General features: G+C 33.5%; 1 protein-coding gene across 1 annotated transcript in view; it reads right to left on the reverse strand.

Annotated features, from left to right (window-relative positions):
• Positions 1-20,494, reverse strand: part of LOC146997404 (xibalbin-1-like) — a 204,617-nt gene that overhangs the window by 2,805 nt on the left and 181,318 nt on the right. Inside the window, exon 3 of the mRNA XM_085817639.1 lies at positions 16,425-16,500. Within this exon, the coding sequence (XP_085673765.1) occupies positions 16,425-16,500 (76 nt within the window). The remainder of the gene's footprint in view (positions 1-16,424; positions 16,501-20,494) is intronic.

Here is a 20,494-nt window from a genome sequence, read left to right on the forward strand (position 1 = left end):
CTACTTATAATACTCATATATGTTACCGGCAAAGTTTGAAATCTGGCACTCTATATAATACCTAAAACTAGCTCGCAATGTATGAAACGATTCATATTTCACACATTTCCTAGGCATTCTACAGAATGCCGAATGACAAACGGGGAAAGTATGAAATACATTTACGATTCGTTTCGGAGAATCGAAACTACTTACCAGAAGTTGCATGGTTTTCCTTATTTTTCATAACAAATTTAAAGTTTGATACTTTAGCTGAACTTCTCAACTTCCCCTCACATTCTCTCGCCAAGATATAAATTTAAAGTTAAGTGAAGTGCTTATTTAAACGGGTGAATCTCTGAGTTTATTTAGAGGGTGTTTCGCTAGCCTAGCGCACTTTTCGTGGTTGTTTCGCTATTATGCTAGTCGGAATCTTGGCCATATCGGATTAATCATCACGCCAGTTTAGGTTTTTGTGAACCTGGTAGGCGTAACTTAAGTTCTATCTTGCACTATTTTATTCTAGATTCTAGATCCTTAAATTATATTCTACGTTTAGTTTCACCGCGAGTTGGACGGTGTCTTTGTCACGCACGAAGACCGTGACTTTCTGTTAACTGTTTAGAATTAATATTTCACCTTTACGCTTGAGTCAGTAGTTTTCACGCTTATGCGAGAGTTCGCAGGTCATTTTAGAATCTACTCTAGTTTATGTGGAACAAGAGAGTAAGACTATAAAGTTATCAAATGATGCAAAAATGCCAAAATGACTACTGAGAAGGAACCACGAGACTACTGGCTGCTGAATTCCTAGGATGGAAACAAAAGTACATTCAGTTATCCCGTTAAAGAAGCGTCAGTACTATACAGTATTACGTCGCGGACACTGAGTTATTTCCCATTTTTGATAAAAACTCATTTGAACACTGCACACGGACGACGTGACAGAATGTTGAAAAATGTTTCAACAAAATACAAAAATGTTTCACATAATGATATTGAACTATACAACCACCTTTGTTAGCCCTGCCAGAAAAATACAGAAAGGTATTAAAAAGGGCATTGTGAAATTTATGATTGTTTCTGAATTTAATTTCCGTTTCAGGTAGAGCTTATTGATTCCCAGTCTGAGCGGGATAGAAAATACAAATTTATTATGTTGAATCAAGATCACCTCACTCATGTTTTTAGCAAATAGGTATGAAACGAATAACTTTTCTTCAAAATATGAAATAAGTGTTTTAACGCTGAACTAAATATTTTTATTGAGCTTTTATATACGATATAAATAAATTCTGTCATCTTTGATTCTTTAATTTCTTTCTCCATTATCATAAAATCGCTAGGTTTTGTTTCGTAATGTCTTTTCACGCTCTGTTTTGTAAATACAGTGACAATTTCTCGATAAATTAAACACATTGGTTTGAAATTTTGAATACTTTCCTCTCCATTGTTCACAGTATTGTCTATTTTCATCAAAATTTATTCTCTTCTTTGTACTCATTTTAAAAAATTCACTGAAGACACTGAGCAAGCCGTCTGTTTGTACCCATGCGAATATGTTAAACGTGATCGTCACGTGAGCACTCCAGAATTGTGGATTTTTTCAGCCAATCGGAACCTGTGACATTATAGCTTAAATGTGCTTTTGTTGACAGTTACGATGACCGTTCATGCTATTTTTACTCAGAAGTGTCAGAATGAATTTCTTAACTTTAGCTGTGTCAACAGAAAATATCACATTATAAATTTCGTGAATATCGCCGTGGTCCGCATTGGTCATCCCTGTTCTAAACAGTGCCTAGAGATATATGAAAGAGAAAATGATACCATTTCCAATGATTTTTATTGCATTATGTATTGCTAAATTTAGATTATTTGAAACTATCACATTTTTTTCGGGTATCTAATTATTGTTGCGCATAAATAACAACCTGTAGAGCAGCATCTTGCAAATAAGGCCCAATTAATAAAATGAAGGTCTAAGCAAAATATTCTTTCAAATGCACCTCTTATGCTCGATTTCTTTGTTTTTTATGAGGAGAAAAAAGGAAAACAGTATTACGACGAATTGTAAGATCATTTCAGGACCCATAAAATTACAGTCTTGTAGACCTGGGTAGCAATCATATCTAACTTTCAAAACTTTAACAGCTTTTCACTAACTTAGATTGCTTCATCAACATGCATATTCCTCAATTTAAACTGCATTATTTATTTATTTATTAGTGGCTCTTAACGTTGAGCTACTAAGACGTACCCATATCTGTAAGAATTTTTTTAAACTACGCTCGCCTAGACTCGTTTGAGCATATCGCACTTTTTAGTCCAATAAATAAAAGAAATTGACCATGTATTTGGGAGAGTGGTAAAGAAGTACGATAAAAGAACATTTCTCAAAGCAGCACAAAAGAAAGATGCCGTCCGGTCACTGGAACAGAGACACACAACAGGCAGTCTGTGGAGTCCACAATTCCAAATCTACAAAGATGAGTCTGTAAGCAATCATGTTGCCTTATGAATCTGAAGCAAGCCACACCAATAGTTCTTCGCAGAGAAACTTGGATCTATTTGCCCAATAAGAAACACCAATTCTTGGCTACTGTAACATCCCTGTAATAACAGTCTGGCCTTATGAAAGCGCTCTCTAATAGTCCATTTGATGTTTCTAAGAGGCATATGTAATTCTGGTTTATTCAAACCACAACCCTCCTAAGCAAATGCGTTTGCCGGTTCATTACCAGGAATATCGCTATGACTGAGAGTCTATTGCAAAGCAACATCCCTTCTTGTCTCAGTCAGAGAGCTAATCAATAATTTCCCTTCTTGTCTCAGTCAGAGAGCTAATCAATAATTTCCCTTCTTGTCTCAGTCAGAGAGCTAATCAATAATTTCCCTTCTTGTCTCAGTCAGAGAGCTAATCAATAATTTCCCTTCTTGTCTCAGTCAGAGAGCTAATCAATAATTTCCCTTCTTGTCTCAGTCAGAGAGCTAATCAATAATTTCCCTTCTTGTCTCAGTCAGAGAGCTAATCAATAATTTCCCTTCTTGTCTCAGTCAGAGAGCTAATCAATAATTTCCCTTCTTGTCTCAGTCAGAGAGCTAATCAATAATTTTCACTCAGTGGATGTAAGGTCAATATTATAGCCTGTAATAGTTTGAGTGGCAGTACGAGAATCCATAAATAGAACAGTATTTTTAGTCAAAAGGAGCTTTGTGCCTGAAGGACTATTGTTTTCGTTTTGAGATTTTGCTTCGAATCAGTATAAACGGCATATCACTCTTCAAATTGTTGCCAACAAATGTTAGAGTCGTGCATTATATTTGAAGAAATTAAATAATGAAAAATCTGCATAAATGTATGTATGCTTCTCGCATTGTGATTAAACAACGGTACCTAGAGCCATACAGTTTTGAAAGACGTAATCCTACTGCGAATATGGGCATCTGAAAGCCCAGATTTGAAATTTGGAATTTGTTTTATTATAGATTTCATATTTTATAAAACTGTAACGAGTATTTGATTAACAAACTCAACGATTTGAAAGCGAGCAATAACACTCTACAGGAAAACAAAATCTTTTTATCTCCAGCGCGCGGAACTGTGTATCAGAAAATCTAAAGATATGCTCATTTTAAAATGATTTTGCGACGTTGCTCTTGAACTTAATTTTATGGTTTAAGTGCAAAGAACATGATATTTAAGTAATAAAGGTTACACACAAAACATTAAAAAACGCTCCTTTGGACGAAATTTTAAAATCTGAAACATTTCAGGTTATTTTTAATCACTTGTATTTTAAATGATAGGGAGGGCCTTCAAAATAGCATGCATTCAGCATAAATGGTGTCACAAAAGTGGACAACTGCCTCAGTCAGTCGAAAATATTCCGAAGACACCAGCAGCAGTCCCACCACTCATCGCAGAGCCATCAGTATAATTATAGTTCATAGTTCAACATGAAGAGAACTCTTTTCTGTAAGAAAATCAGAGATTGTTCATATGTTTAGGGAAAATGAAAATGCTATAACGAATACTCTTATATTTTTGATCTTTTTAATGGATATTTAGCTTTGCCATGTGTGAAAATGAAACAATCCATCAAGAAGATGCAATTCGGTTAAAAAATAAGACAACTAGCAACATCTTTATTTAAATCTTACAGGTTACATTTACATATAAAGAGTACTTCATTAAATTCCATATATGAATAGCTAACGGAATGTAATTTATCAAAAATTTATTTAATCGAATCGAGTCGGATACATTACATTACTAATAAATCTCAAGCTCCGAAAAGGCTATTAACTCGTGCTAAATTTGTTCTATTACAAACATTAAGGAAAGTAAATCCGATGATGCGAAAGTCAATTCCAAATGAGTTTTAAGACATTCTGAAGATCCATTAAAAAGGAAAGAAATCCAAGAAACTAATTCCTAGTGAAAACGTGATTGGGGAAACAAAATTTTAAGAGCTGAATACGAACCTTTGAGTAGAAAAACTATAAAGGTTACATTGCGTGTTACTGCTTTGCTGTCCTTTCTTCATTCCAGTCTCGTAAATTATTATTCTTGTTCCACTAATCGTACGACTGCTTCTACAGACTTTAATTCTATTAAGCTCTTTTACGGATTTTTTTTGCATCCTATACTTCGCTTGCAATTTGCAGTATGTTATGAAGGAAATTCTTAATGCTTGGATCTTGGAACCATTTTAATGATATCTTAACTTCTTCAGGTAATAATGGAAGATTCGTTTTCAGTTTTTTACTTACCTGCTTTGGGTAGGTTTCATTTCTGATTTTTTACCAATGCCGAGAAATCTTCAGAAATTAAAACTGGTGTTTCCAGTTTGGAATATGTATTACGTTCTTTGGTTCCTCAAATTTCTTTTTGTAGATGATATGGCCTCAATATGAACTAGTATGTAATTTGTCACAGAAGAAACACTTTGGTTTTTACTTTGGATTCAGGGCACATTCATTGCTCCTATAACTTAATTCGCATTTGCAGCATCTTTTCTCATTCAAGCAGCCACGCTGAGTGTGCCCAAGCCTCTGGCAATCAAAACACTGGGTCAGTAGATTTTTCTCCTTGAAAATTTCTAGCGTGACATGCAAACTGAGTATAGTAGTTACATTACGACTGCTTGGCCTTAAATACCTATTTACGATCTCTGGAGGTATACGTATGAGCAATTTTTCAGCATTATTTGCTTTGCATCTTGTGAACTGTCTTACTTTAAAGTGTGAGGAAATTTATTCTTTCTATGTCCGCTTTCACAACTTCCAGTATGGTACTTCAGAGATGCTTCAGGACTGCCTTCATCCTCTTTTTACTATTCACTGGTATGCGTAAAATCACTTTACCCTCTTTTCACTATTCAGTTGGTAAGCATGAAATTAGACTTCAATTTGTTGGAGAAAGTTTCTTAAATTTTCTCAAGTTAACAGTCGTTTAGTATGTATAAAGATGGATCCTTTCGTCACTTCATGCTCTTGCTTGATGAGTAAAGGTACGAATCATTCTTATCTATGCATATCTAAGTTCCGCTAATTTATTTTTATCAGTTATGAGGACAAGTCAGCATATCTATTAATAAGATTAATTTCCATTTTTTAATTATCAGATTTTAATCTTGACGCTGGTTCCAATTTTCTTCTCCATTAGGCTCCGTTGGAGATTCCCCTGGTGCTGTTGTAATTTTCACTTGCCCGCTGCTTTCTTTTTTATTGGCGAATTTGCTATCCCAGCAAGTATCCCGGATCAAATCTCCTGATTAGTTTTCGGAGTTCATTTAAATCCGACCGTAATTTAAAGTCTCGTACCTTAGATGAGGATATTGTGCTCTGTGATTAATTTTTCCTAAAGTTCTGTTTTCTATTTGTTTTTGACTACGAAGATTTAGATTTTCTTTCGCTTTCGCTATTCTTAAATTTGCTTGAATAGCGTTTAGGATAACACTTATAGATCGGTGCCTGAGAATTCATCTCAATTTTCTGGCTGTGTCCTGATAAAGTATATCGCAGATATAAAAGATACAAAATGCCAAAGCAAAATCTAGGGCTGGTTTGCTACTCTTCATTCCTCGATTACGATAAACTTAATCATTTGAATGAAACAGCTAAAAACATTTTCAAAAATCCAACGAATGCGGTTTTTGTTAAAAAACAGTTTTAAACATTTTTCTTTGCTTGTGCTACAGAATGCCAAACAAAACGCAGCAGTCGATAAGTTCTACGATGTATTTATAAGATTAAATAGCAGAATATATTATTACTTTCGCATGTTATACTTGCGAACATCAAATGCATAGCTAAGTAACTTTAAATACTATTTACTAGCCTCTGAATTTAAAATGTTATACCTTATAAAGACATTAAATTTATAAAATTTCATACTAACCGTCTAGTAGAATAAATCAATAAATGCAGCAGTTTCTTATAAAGCATTTTTATACATGAATTTCGCGCCTCGATTGGGAACGCCATATCTTCGCATTTTCAGTCTTTACTCCTAACGAACAGAATTTTACCGCCATATGAAACCAAATAGCAAGATTTCAATCATGTGCTTGTGTTAATTTATTAATTTATGCAAAAGTTTCATATTATTATCTATTCTCATTATTATTAACACTTTCAAGAAGGATTTATAATTTTAGTAGATATCACTGATAATCATCAACTCGAACATTGTTATCCGGTCCGGAATATACACGAGTTTTTAGCCTAATTTTCCTTGAAGAGGTGGTATGTTTTCTTTATTAATCAGGATTAATTTCATTTACAGACAAATTTTGTTAAACGTTCTACCGTTTATTTCGATGTTGTAACTCAGAGAGATGTTCTCGGCTCCACTTTTCCACAAGTTTTCGTAAACTAGTTGTCTCAACTGCCACCGGTCAAGAATGTCCTTCGATTATTCTAAAGTTTCTTCAGGCAAGAATGTGAATAATAAAGAACTATCCATGTATGAGAACAGTAATATCGTTTGGATTGGGGATACAAAGGCCTCGAGTTCACACATGCCTCAACCTGTATTATCAAGGTTGTGAATTCAGGATAAGTCAAAATCACTGCCTCCATTCATCTTAGAAGACGATATTTCATAGAATTTATTGCAGATTCCCAAAGTCCTCCGAAACGTGGCGCGGCTGGAAGAATGAAATATCATTTCACATTTTCTGAAGTCAATAAAGAATGAAAATGTTAATTTTTCTGACTAGCAAGAAGGCCTTGCGTATTTTTTTGCTAAAACCCTTGAAGTTCGTCCCACAGTCGCTAAATATTTCCCTTGGTTTTCCTCTTTTGGCTATAAGAAGTTTTAATGCCTTAACGCAAGCCTTTCTACACAAGCTGTAATTTTAGACGATGGAAGATCAGCCATTATTTGTCTTGCAACTCGGACGAAATGTCTACACAAAGCAACACAGTTTTTAATGATTTTTCTTATTTCAGATCTAGCGGCGACAATGCAAAAACGTTGTGTTATTAGAATGTAAAAGCACATAGGAGGTGCATGCAAATATGTTTCGTGATAATGCCTAATGATAAGATTAGAAATGAAAAGTTTTTGAGGAATAAGCATGGAATGCCTTTGATTTCCCAAAGTGTTTGAATTCCTTAATCGTCCTCCATGACAAATAATTCCTTTTGCATCAAGGAATGGACTTAAGGATAGTATTCGGCTGTTCCCCCAGTTTCACAGACTTTCCACTCCTTAAGCTTGATACTGGGTTAGGAATTTCAGAATGTTGTAAAGTTCTTACTAACACGCAACTCCCATTAGTAAGTTCTTAAAATTCCTGTTATCTTAGAAGTGCTATTCAAACAATTATTGATAAATTTTAAACAATAAGCAACGATGCAGCATAATTTTGACCAAGATGAAAAATTGCAAAGAAAAGAATCATCATCAATTTTAGTGACGTTGGAAATAACGCATTTTCCCCTTCTTTAGCTACTTCTTGTTTGCCCAATTTAATGCTCATTTGTTCATCCTATACAGATTACAGATACAAATTGTATAACCAGGAAGGTCCATTGAAACACTGATCTCTGCCAATTCATTAATTAAGTTCTAAGCCTCTAGTACCATAATTAGCAGAACTACGTTTTTTCCTTGAACGTGACTCTATTTCGGTTCGGGAATGATGGTTTAAATTTTTGACACTCGATTGGTTAAGAAAGGAAGGGGTCTTCGTGATTCACAGACAATCCAGAAGATGATAGTAGTATTCGACCATGCAAAACAATTACTAGCAGGAACATTCAAACATTTCATCACACCCTTGAGCAGATTTGCTAACAATAATAAAAGCGCATAATTCTAGTTCTTGGTAAAGACTGCATTTTAAGTGATGTAACACATGCTTTTGCACATATCAATGGCACCATAATTTCTTCTTCAGGAAAAAATTTAGTTTAAATAACTATACAATACGCTTTCTTAGATGAATCACAAAGGGCATGTAACTCTATCGTATGATAATTAGTAACTAAAATCATTCTAGGAATTTTTAATTTACTAAGCAGATTTAAGTCTCGTCCAAATCGTCGATTGTTGTGCGTTAAGTGGTTCATTCCATCTTAATACAAGTGTTGTGTTAAGTTGTCACAAATACACAAGGACTTGTGTCAGTCCACAAGTCTTGAAATATGTTTGCAGAAATAACAATTGGGCTAACCAGCCTAAGGGATCAAAGAATCTCCCAACTTCTGACAGTACATTCCTTTTAGTGTCAACGAAATTACAGAAGGTAGTATGTTAAAATCATATGTGTCACTTTGGGGATGACAATTAATTCCAAATACCTGCGTTGGTTGCTTCTCGAAAATGTCCAACCTAGGTGCATTTTCTCGCAGTTCTTGTGGCAGTTCTTATAATACATCAGGTATATTAGGTGACCATTTTCTCTTCTACACAAAAGATTATCTATGTCATATATTAAATTTTTGGCAGAAGGTCATGATGTAGAGCCTGTCAAAATAAAAGTCAGATTTGACAACTGCCGAAGACCTTGCAAAATTCATTTATCATCCAAAGCTGTCTGGAGAAGAGAACGAATAAATAAGAATGATGCAGGGGAAGTTCCGTATGTCACCATTAGGAGTCGGTATGCTTGAAGTGGTTCTTTCACATGATTTCTCTAAAGAATGCGCTGGAAGTTTGAATCTTATTCACGAATACGAATTTGCCTATACACTTTTATATATCTATGCAAATAACAACAGCATGTTCTAAATCGAACGAGAATGTCAAATATTTCTGGTTGAATTCTAGGGCCTACGGGCAGCCATCATTAAGTGAATATTCGCTGGTTGATTTTGCTGATGCATCAAATACAACTTTTATTTAAGTGCCAGTACCTGATGGTTTAAAAACTGGGTAGTGAGGTAAGTAATAAACCACTGGAGGGAGAGGTTCAGAATCAGATATGACTTCCATGTATTGCAAGTGCAAATATTCATAAAGAAATTCTTTGTATATCTTATACAGTTCAGGTATGTTAACCAACCTGTTTCTAAAAGCAAACGTCTCCTCAAAGCTAATTTCCTTGAATCACCTGGTTCTAATGGCAATGTTTTGAATGGTAATCTTACAACATAGCTACCTGTACTGTTTCTGTTATGAGAGTTTTTAAAATGTTCTTGACACTTTGCTTCGGATTTCAAAAGAACAATGCCTTGTGGGACTGTTTTGAGAGTCCAGAAGTTCTTAGCTAATTCCTTAATATTCAATTCCAAATTATTTAACACGATTAATTATTGAACATTTTCGAACGAACAGTTGTTGGAAGTTCTTGGTTTGGTTAAATTGCTTCACTCAAAACAAGCGACATGAAAACACTAACTGCTAGGAAAATATCTATTGGATAAGATTCATAAAATATAGAGTCTGCCAAAACTAGATCATTGAAAAAGTTTACAATTATTGATGGTAATGATACGTGCGGTAAGTTTCCACAAACATTGTGCATAACAATATCAGAAGTTGTAAAGGAAGGTTGTGAATCAAAATGGGGGGGGGCGGGGGAGAAATTAATCTCGAGTTCTCCATTTGTTGGAGATGCGGCTGATCCTAGACAAGATATCTGAATCCTTGCCTTTTTTCTATACAGAAAATGTTTTAAAAGATAGCTCTCAGTAGTAACTTTTGTCTGTGAGTCAGAATCCAAATAAGGCTCGACATTGTACTAAATTACCGTCTGCGTCATTAACTTTGATTACAGCAGTGCATAACAAAATCTCTTTGTTTACAGTTCCACTATTCACGAAATTGGAATTTATCTATTTAATTTATTAAAAACATTATCTGAGATAGTATTTTCTGTCTTCTTTTTAGATTTAAACATCTTTGCATGAAGAGAAAAAATATTTTTATTATTACTAATAGCTGGTAAACGAGCCTCTCGAGATTTTATAAAATGTAATAATGAATGACGATTATTAAGAGTTGTTTTGCGTCTACTCAAGTTTTTACAAGCCTTAACATTATGCTTAATAGATAAACAGTTAAAATAATTTTATTAAATTTCACTAAATTAAATCTCTTGTAAGCAGGCAATTTACTGAATTCTTAAAATAAGGACAATTTGTTGGAGTTTTTATTGGCAATGATGTTTCTTTAGAATTTTCCTTAAAATTATTTTTACTGTTGTGAAATGTTCTAACGTATTTTTTAGAAGTTAAGTAATTAATTTAACGTTCCTAGTTTATAGCTCTTAAATTATCCATCAAACAAAATATGTGTATTTTTATCCTTTTTTTTTTTAACTAAATGAGTTATCAATGTATTACGAAGCTTTCAAACTTTTCTTCTAGAACACTTAGAACTAATGAATGCGTCATTAGTGGTGCCGACAAGATTCAAAATAGCGTCTGCTGAATCCGCAGTATTTGGCTGCATAATAAGCTTCTTAATTAATTTATTCACCAGTTCTCGCTTATTCAAAAATCTGTCTTCGAGCAAATCCTAAACAGTTTTGTAATTTGAAACTGAAATACGTAGAGCATGAAATTTTTTTCGAGCTTCAGCCTTACATTAATTCTTAAGATAGATCTTTGAAAAGAATCTGATAATTTAATACAGTATGTCATAAGTCGCTTTCTATACATTTATAAAAAGATCGCTAAATGTAAGCCACTGATCTAAATTTGCACCAAAGATAGGTAAATTTAAATTCGGCAGTTTTACTTCAGTAGTATCAGGCTTAACAACAATTAACCTAAGATTATCAAGGCGAGAACCTTTTTATTTTAAATCCAAGTACAGATCATCAACTATATTTTGAATTATTTCATATTCTTCGACAAAGGTATAAACTTCCCTTTTCCACAGGTTACATAAATATTATCAAAAAATACAACAAACATCTGTATTTAAATTATTCAGTTTCTTTTAAAAAGTTCGTTCGCCTCCTTTGCGTGAGCAATGCTAGAGATAATTTATCTTTCAATTTAGTTAAATTTCCTATAGGAACTGGTTTCTTTATTAACAGTGATTTCATATCCATTAAAAAAATCTCGAAGCTTTCAGATTTTATATTACGCCGAAAGGGACTTTTTTTAACGATTTGTGTGTTACCTTTATATATTAAATAACATGTTCTTCGCACTTAAACCATAAAATTCAATTCAACAGAAATATGAAAAAATATTTAAAAGGGTATATCTTTACAGTCTATCTCTTTATTCAAAAGAGTATATCTTAAATATATAGAATTTTCGATACACAGTCTCTCGCACTGGAGATAAACATGTTTTTCCCCGTACAGTGCTGCCATTGCTCGCTTTGAAATCGCTGAGTTTCTTAATCAAAAACTCATAAATGCTTTAAAAAATATGAAATAGATAATAAATTCTAAATTCCAAATTTGGGTTTCCAGTTGCCCATATTCGGGTGGAGATGTACGTTTTTCAAAATTTGATGTCTCTAGGTGCTGTTGTTTTATCACAATGTGAGACACATACATACGTTCATGCAGATTCTTCATTATTTAATGCCTTAAAATATAATACAGGGTTTTAATATTTGGTGGCAACAATTTAAAAAGTGATTCTCCTTTTATAGTGAATCAACGTAAAATGCCAAAACGAAATTAATAGCCCTTCTGGGCAAATTGTCCCTTTGGGATAATAAAGAAAATAAAGACGACTTATCCTTAATTGAAACAGCAAACGTTCTCAAATGTGTCAGCAATATTAAGTAGAATTAAAATTTGTTTGATTAGTACTAAAACGCACATTATCCATCACGCAATGACAAACAAATGTTCGTAGCTAATGTCAAATCATAAGGTGAAGCGTTCCAAACAAATCTACAATAAAGTTCTAAAAAATGGCTTATATGATGTTGGAAGTGTTGTAGCATAGAAATGAAAATTCTTCAGTGATAATTATTGTTTTTTTAATATCCATAGTCTCCGGTTCAAGGACCAAAAAATGGAAATTATAATAATAATAATAATAAAAACGAATAACAGCCAGCGAAAAAAACAGATTATCTACCCTCGTTGCCAAAACTCGAGAGTCATGTGATAACTTAAAATAAACTGGGCTTGTACTAGCAGCGCCATCTGCATCAACTTAAATTTGATAATTCCCTCTATAACTCTCAGCACACAAGTTCAATGTAGTCAAAATAGGCAGAGTGTTCTTTTTTAGTCTGAGAAACTGTATAATAGCTAAAGGTAATGTTCATAATATTTTTATTTTCGTTGAAATTATGAATCCTACGCTGAATGAATTTTTTCCATTTGAAATGAAACAAGTGAACCTAACTTGCATTCAGTCTGCAGACGGTATGTTAACGTAAATAAACTAATTTTTTTAAATTTCAAATTCATTCGATTATAATATTTTCTTTAAAATGTTAGTACAGTTACAGTTTTGCAAATTTGTCAATTTAAAAAATTTTTAAATTGAAATATTTAAAATTTTACATTAAAATTGATTTAAGTTTGTGAAATGTTTGCTGCTAATAGAGTTGAACGAAAATGCAACCCAATTGAAAGGAGCCTAAACAGAGTAAAATGGAATGATGTTCAGATTTGCCATCCCAATCGCTTTTTATCTGAAGTTGAAATTTGAAATGATCGTTAGGAATCTTTAATATTTAAATTGACATATGTCTTCGAAGTTTTTTAAATGAAAGACTCTTGATTTTGAATGCACGCCTGTAACTTTATGCACTTTGAGATGGTGTACAAGTATTTATAGGTTATAATTCAAAAATTTCTCGAAAAATTGGCAAAAGTTAAAGTAATATTTTAAATAATAAATCAGAAAAAATAAATCTCGATGAGTATTCAAGATACCCAGGGTTCGAGTCCCGATGTAGCCAAAAAAAAAAAAAAAACACTCCACAGAGTAACTGCAAGATATTAAATTAAACCTTATTGTGGGAATTCATACGTAGTTTTCTTAGAGTACATTTCTCTTGCTGGAATTTGGCGTTTTAGAACATATAATGGTATGGTATATTGGTCTAGTCAATTAGTAAGTCGCCTCGTATATGCTAAAACTCCTTTGCTTAACCAGATGTCTCTTCTTTAATACGAAATTAATTTACATACTTCTGAAGTGAGAGATAAAGCTCAGAAATATCAGAATGGATTTTACAAATGAATCAAAGGAAGAAAGAATGAAGGAAATGAAAGAAATTAAGAAAAGAAAGAATTAAGAAAAGAATGAATGAACTTCTGAAATGAGTCAAGGAAAAAAGAATAAAGGAAATGAAAAGATTAAGGAAAGAAAGAAGTAAGGAAATGAAAGAATTAGGAAAAGAAAGAATAAACTTAAGAAATGAATCAAAGCAAGAAAGAATGAACGAAATGAAAAAATCAAGGAAAGAAAGAATGAGGGAAATAAAAAAATAAGGGAAACAAGAATGAAGGAAATGAAAGAATTAAGAAAAGAAAGATTTAGGAAATGAAAGAATCAAGGAAAGAAAGAGGGAAGGAAATGGAAAAAAATAAGGAAAGAGAGAATGAAGGAAATGAAAGAATTAAAAAAGAAAGAATGAACTTCAGAAATGAATCAAGGAAAGAAAGAATACATAAACACCAGAAATGAATAAAGGAAAGAGAAGCTTCAACAGACAAAATGGCTGGTAAAATCCTTAATATGAAAAACACTTCCTTTTTCAATAACGTCTTGTCATTTATGGGCTATTAGATTTTAAAAAACACTTAATTGTTAAAGCATTAACTCAACGAAATTCTTCAGTTCGGAGATCTGTTTTAACATTAGTATTTAAAACTTTAATATACTGTTCCTTAATGAGACAATAATAGAAATCAAGGGGAAGTAAAAAGAACAAGTAATGTTTTACTTTGCCAAATTAGAGTTCAGACTGTGGAGTTATGATCAATATATCTCTCCATAGCTAAACATTTTACGCAAGTATTTCGTTACTTAGGGAATATATTTCTGTTTTCTACTTATTATGTTGTTAAGTAAAATATCAGAAAATAATGAGAATCAAGTGCTATTTGATTGTTGTTTTATTTTACATGAAATTTTTATTTTCTCTTTGAAATAATAAATATTTTCACGTAGGTTTGCATTAAAATTTACATAATAAGCAGAACATCTTTCACTAGCTTTAAATTATGCCCTGTTCTATATCATTCCTTTGGGGCAGAAAAGATCAGTTGCTGTTCTTTGAGAGGGTACTAAATTCAGATCTCTGAAAGAAACAGAGCTTTGTGAAATCCTGGTTAAAATTTAATTCTATGTTTGAGGTAACCTCTGTATTTTTCTTTACGTATATGGAAATTCAATTCTTGCATCAGATTTCAGAAACGCACGAAATTTCTTTTATGGTATTCTAATATCCTATTTAGATTGCCAAAAGAGTTTAATAAAAAATGATAAACTTTAGTGTATGTTATAATAAGAATGATTTTGAACTGATGTACCTGTATATTCTGCTAAAAACCATTTAGTTCCTGAAATAAATCTATGAATCTTCTACATTATTAAAAGATATGGCTATCATTCTGTAGAGACATTAGAATTTTTTGGAAACAACAGAGATGAAAAATTATCAACCGCTTTCGCCGGGAATCGAACCGAGGACCTCTGGAATACCGCCCCAGCGTGCAGAATCACTACACCACGAAGACACGCTAGGAAGGTGGGAGAAATACCTTATATACTCCCCCTTTTAAAGGGCGACTCTGGTTTTAGGGGACCTAGTTGCCAAATCCTGGATATGGAGAGTCATCATCCACAAGCCTTTTAGTTCGGGAGCCAGTGTAGTGACATTAGATTTTTTGGAAGTAGGCAAGATGAAAAATTAACAACGCCTTCGCCGGGAATCGAACCACAGACCTCTGGAATACTGGCCCAGCTTGCAGAACCACTACACCACGAAGGCACACTAGGAAGGTGGGAGAAATACCTTATAATTCAATAATAGGAAATACACTACATACTCGCTTTTATTTTGTCGTGTTTTCATGGGAAGGTCATTTCAAATTAAGTATCTAGCGCAGATAATCTTTGTCTTTTTGAGCTTACATGGTGATGGCTGAGTCATCCAAGTCTGATCCATAAACAGATATTACTAAAAGCCATCAGCACTTGAGTCATCTGAATACGAGACAAGGATCTCTTGATTAAAGGTCTTAGTCAGATAGCAAGCATTTACGAGGAAGGCGAGAAAGAGTCTAATGAAGTTCTAACGCTATTCTAGTCTAATCAAACCCTTTTTGCACTTTCTTTTAACTTCTTTTACTCGTATTTAGTCCTTAGTATACATTTGCAATTTGTTTAGTCAGCAGAAGAATTTGGGAGGCCCCCTAACAGGTGGGCCACCTTTGCCTCGTATTTTTTGAAGGGACGGATAGTTACAAAAATGCCTTCTCCTGGATTCGAACCCGGGACCTTTATTATCGCAGTCATATTTCCTAACCAGTAGCTAACCAGTTCCTAACCGTTTGAGCTGCGAGCAGAAGAAAATAAAACGAAAACGAAACAAAACGGAAAATTTAATACTTACTGATTATCAAAATTAAAACTACCTTTCAACATGAGACAAATAAATCAAGTTTAATGAATACAGATTTGTTTGAGGAGAGTGGATGCAATTAGGTACATTTTGATGCGATGGGGGTGCTTATCTTCATTTATTTCTTCTGCTGCTGTTAATTGCTGTGCATTACATAATTGTTTTTTCATCTGAGAATAATCATGATTTGTAGTTTAAAAACAGGCCATTTTACATGACAATGCGAAGACATAGTATATCACATTTTGCATTGACCATGTTAGAAATTTTCCATTCTACTAAAATTATAAATTGGCTGCTGTCCACTTTAAGTTAAATATATCATGTGTCCTTCTGCATGCTTGACATCTTTCACAACAACACCTGTTTCGATACACTCATAAAACAAACATTCAATTTATAGAAAGATGGTGTTGAGTCTTACTTCCCCGTAGACATCAGATACCTGGAGACAGCATCATAGTTGCTGCTGCGGTCCGGGTAGACATCCCGAGAGCTGTCTGCCAAAGAGAAGCCCATACAAGAAATGAAAAATTAGACGGAAGCTGTCGACGATGATAAATCATAATAAATAATACACAAATACAATAAAACTAAATATAAACAATACAAAATATCTAAATTTTTTCTTCAATTGAAGGAAAGTAAAATACACATCATGAATCTGTACGTCAACGAACTTTCAGCCTGCTTAAGATTTGACATAGGATTGAAAAATGGTTAATACAGTCAGAGATGTTACCTATCATAACAGTATACATTAATTATTAAATAATACAAGTAATTATAGTATGTCCAATAAAAATAGAAAATTAGAAAATAAATTAATTTAAGAAGGACAGTTTTGGAATACAGGTTGAATGGTCTAATTAGAGATTTTGAAAATGGAGGATAAAACGCTCTCTTTCTCATTTCGTAATTATGTGGTGACCAAACGCAGAGTTGGCATGAAATTTATCTATTTATTTATACCCTGAATCTAGAGAAGTAACAGATTTCACAGAAAATTACTCGAGGGGAACTGACTTGCATTTGCAATTTACATATGAAAACTAAAAATGTCTCATAATTTTTTCTTAGTAAAAGTCTTATTTTACCTTCGCCATTTTAAAAATTATACGAACTGTGTAGTTAATCGTTTGAAAATAATAATTAAACTTCGTAACATCTAAATAATATTACATGAATAGATGAATCAATTTGCGATTACTAGAAACATCTGAGTCCGCATGTAGTGAAAGACTTTTTTGTCCTCATCACACTCGTATACTTTTTACAACCACGATGTACTGATTTTTCCTTATGCAACGTCTGTTCGTTCAAGAACTTGTCAACAACATTAATGTTGCAATGGTTGGTGCTGAGAAAATAGCTTGGTTGGTACTGAGAAAATAGTTGATTCCGTATGTAATGAAATATTTTCTGTTCTCATTATCCTCGTATACTCTTTACAACTACGGTGTACTGACGTTTCCATACGCAATGTCTGTCCTTACAGGAACTTGTCAACAAGATTGCTCTTGCAATGGTTGGTGCTGAGAAATAGTTTCGTTTCCGCTGATTTTTGTTTTTGTTTTTGTAAACAACTTATTTCTGTTTTACAAAAACAACGATTCACACTTTTTTCCTTCACTAGCAACATCTATGACCAATTTAGTATAGCCCGTTGTGGCTCAGTGTTCCACTACATGGAACACCCAAATTGAATCGCTTCTGAAACCTTTAAATTCAACCGTAAATAGATTAAAATGCTTTTATAATATACTTTGAGCTCTTCTTCTTAAACAGTAGATAGCAGCATATCACAAAGAGACACAGAATTTTCATTTATTATGTGTTTTTAAAATCCACTTTTTTCCAAGTAATTTTCTCTATTTTTTTAATGACATAAAACATTTTATTTGGAAAAAACATTAGGCATAATTTTGCTGGCTGTACTCCAAATTATTTGTTCTATATTTTTTTTTAATCTTTCATACAAACCGGTTGAATAAAACCGGTTGTTCCATTAGCGGGAACACTGCGCCTTTAGCGATTTCACCCTGTTACGAATCAGAACATCTGTGCTTAGGAAAGAATATTGAGGGGTGCGGTGTGTTTTGTGTTATGAAAGCCCTAATATTGGCATCTCGAATTTTTTGGGAGTAGTTTTTAGGCGGGAATTTTATTAGTAGCTTGTTTTTGCTGTCGCTTTTTAGTCTCATTCCTGTTTATTTTCAATAATTGTGTAGATATTTTTCGTGTATGTAGTATATATTATAGGCATTTTTTTCTTTATTGTTAATATTAATCGTAGTTAATTTTGTTATTATTAATTCTCCATAAATGGGGCGAAGAGGTCTAACTCTTTCCGGAGCGCTAAAAGTGTTTCATGAATTACCCTCGGATTACAGCCCAAAGATTTCCGTTTAAATTTGCTGTGTTCCCTCTGTGCCATGAAAGCGTCAGAGATAACTTTGAAGAGGCGACTTCCTTCAAGACCTGAAGATACTTCCGGGCATAAAGTAAAGGTTCCGGGGAAAAACGCTACACTAGTGTTGAACACATACCGGTGAAGGGTACGCGTAGACGATGTGCACATTGTAGCACGAAGCAGAAGCCGCACAAAGGTTTATGTGCAAAACCTGCAAAGTTGGTTTGTGCTTCCATCAAAAAGGTGTGACTTGCTTTGAACAATTTCACGAAGCTAAGAAATAGGAAAATTCGTAAATATTTTTGTATATAGGACTTGCGTTTATAGATATTTATCTCATTTATCCATATATATTCAAGAATATTGTGTATATCCAGGAAACCATGTATACAGCCATAATACAGAGTTTTTTCATTCTTATTCAAACGCTTCTACTCATTTTCGTGCTTCACTGCAATGCTCACTTAGTCGCACTTTTAAAAGCTCTGGTGGCGCAGTGTTCCACCTCATGAAACACCCACAGAATTAAAACGGTAAGCGCAGTTTTTACAAAATTTTACCTGTATACTCCTTTAGGACTAATAGACTGCATACAACTTTTTTTGTTGAAATTCCGACGTTAACGTATAGTGCGCCGCAAAGGAATAAAGGGTGTTTGCACACATTTTAGGTGATTTTGCTGTGCTGTAAAAAAATCCTCTGCTTGGAATTTTTTTAAATGCAACTACTTTTTGAAAGTTAACTATCGTATTCTACTTGACAGTTTTGGTTTCATGCAAAATCTCACTTTCGAAGAAGCAGTGGATGGAAGGCTGTGTTTGTCTTCTTTTCGAAGGTACAGATAAAGATTTCGAAAAAGGTACAGATAAAAGTGGTATTCATTAAAATGATTTCGAAGAGGAAAGAGTTGTTTTCACGATCCTAAATGTCATATACTCATAAATTTAGTAATTCAACAAAAACAGAGTTCTAACAGAGTTAAAACATAACCATTTGACAACAAAAAATCTGAATTATTTATATAAAGCATATGAAAATACATTTGCGTTACTGTAAAACTATATAACTCATTACTAAGAAATTAAAAGCCCCTCCGAGTACCGCGATTATAGGCAGATGATCTTAAGTAGCTTGTTAATTAAAAAACAGAAGCTTGTATAAAGTATAAACAACTCCAGAAAATAACCTTTTGGAAATTTTACATAATAGATTGGATAAATAATGGTATAATAGATTGTATGAAGTAGAAATCTTAACTGAACTGTTTTAAACCATAAGCAGAGATTTTGTCCCATGCATGACGTATTGAATTATTTAGTTTGTAGAAGGTGATTATTTACTACAACTTCAAGTAATAAATAATACGTGAATGCTAAGAAAATCTATATAATTAGCCTTTTAGATCACTTGAATATTTTTATTTGTGTTGTGTACATAATGAAATATTTAAAATTTTACTGATGGCTAAGGATAATATGATGCACATATTAGCCAATGAATTAAAAACCCAAGATCAATATTTTATTGGCCAAATTTTGCACGAAAAACTGCTCTGATTCGTTTGGGCATCGAGTCTACATGCTTCTGGAGAATACCATGCATTGGCTTTGCAGCTTTTTGGATCTTGTAAATTAGATGGAAGAGGAGTGTACTGTCGGATGCGTCTTTCCACCATATCCCACACAATTTCTATGGGGTTCAGATCCGGGCCATGTCGTGGCTAGGGAAGATGTTGAAAATCAGACTAATGTTCACCGAACCAATCTTGGACACTTTTGGCACGATGTATAGTTGCATTACCGTTCATGAAGTATCCATCGCCATCAGGGTAAAAATGCAACATTGCAGGGTGCACTTGATCTGCCAGTATATCTATGTATCCCATGGCTGTCTGTTTACCCTCGAGGAACGCAAGGACATCATTTCCATGCCAGCAGAACATGCCCATATCACGGTACTCTCACCAGACCCTTGAACAGTGCAAGTAAGGCAAGATAGATTCAGGGCTTCATGGGGTTCTTGCCAAATTCAACGTCTTCCATCAGTGAAAAATAAGTTGTAGCGTGATTCATCCGATCACT

Source organism: Stegodyphus dumicola, chromosome 5, assembly GCF_044657685.1.
Source record: "Stegodyphus dumicola isolate Sdum_Otavi_A_Nest chromosome 5, ASM4465768v1".
Lineage (NCBI taxonomy): Eukaryota > Metazoa > Arthropoda > Arachnida > Araneae > Eresidae > Stegodyphus > Stegodyphus dumicola.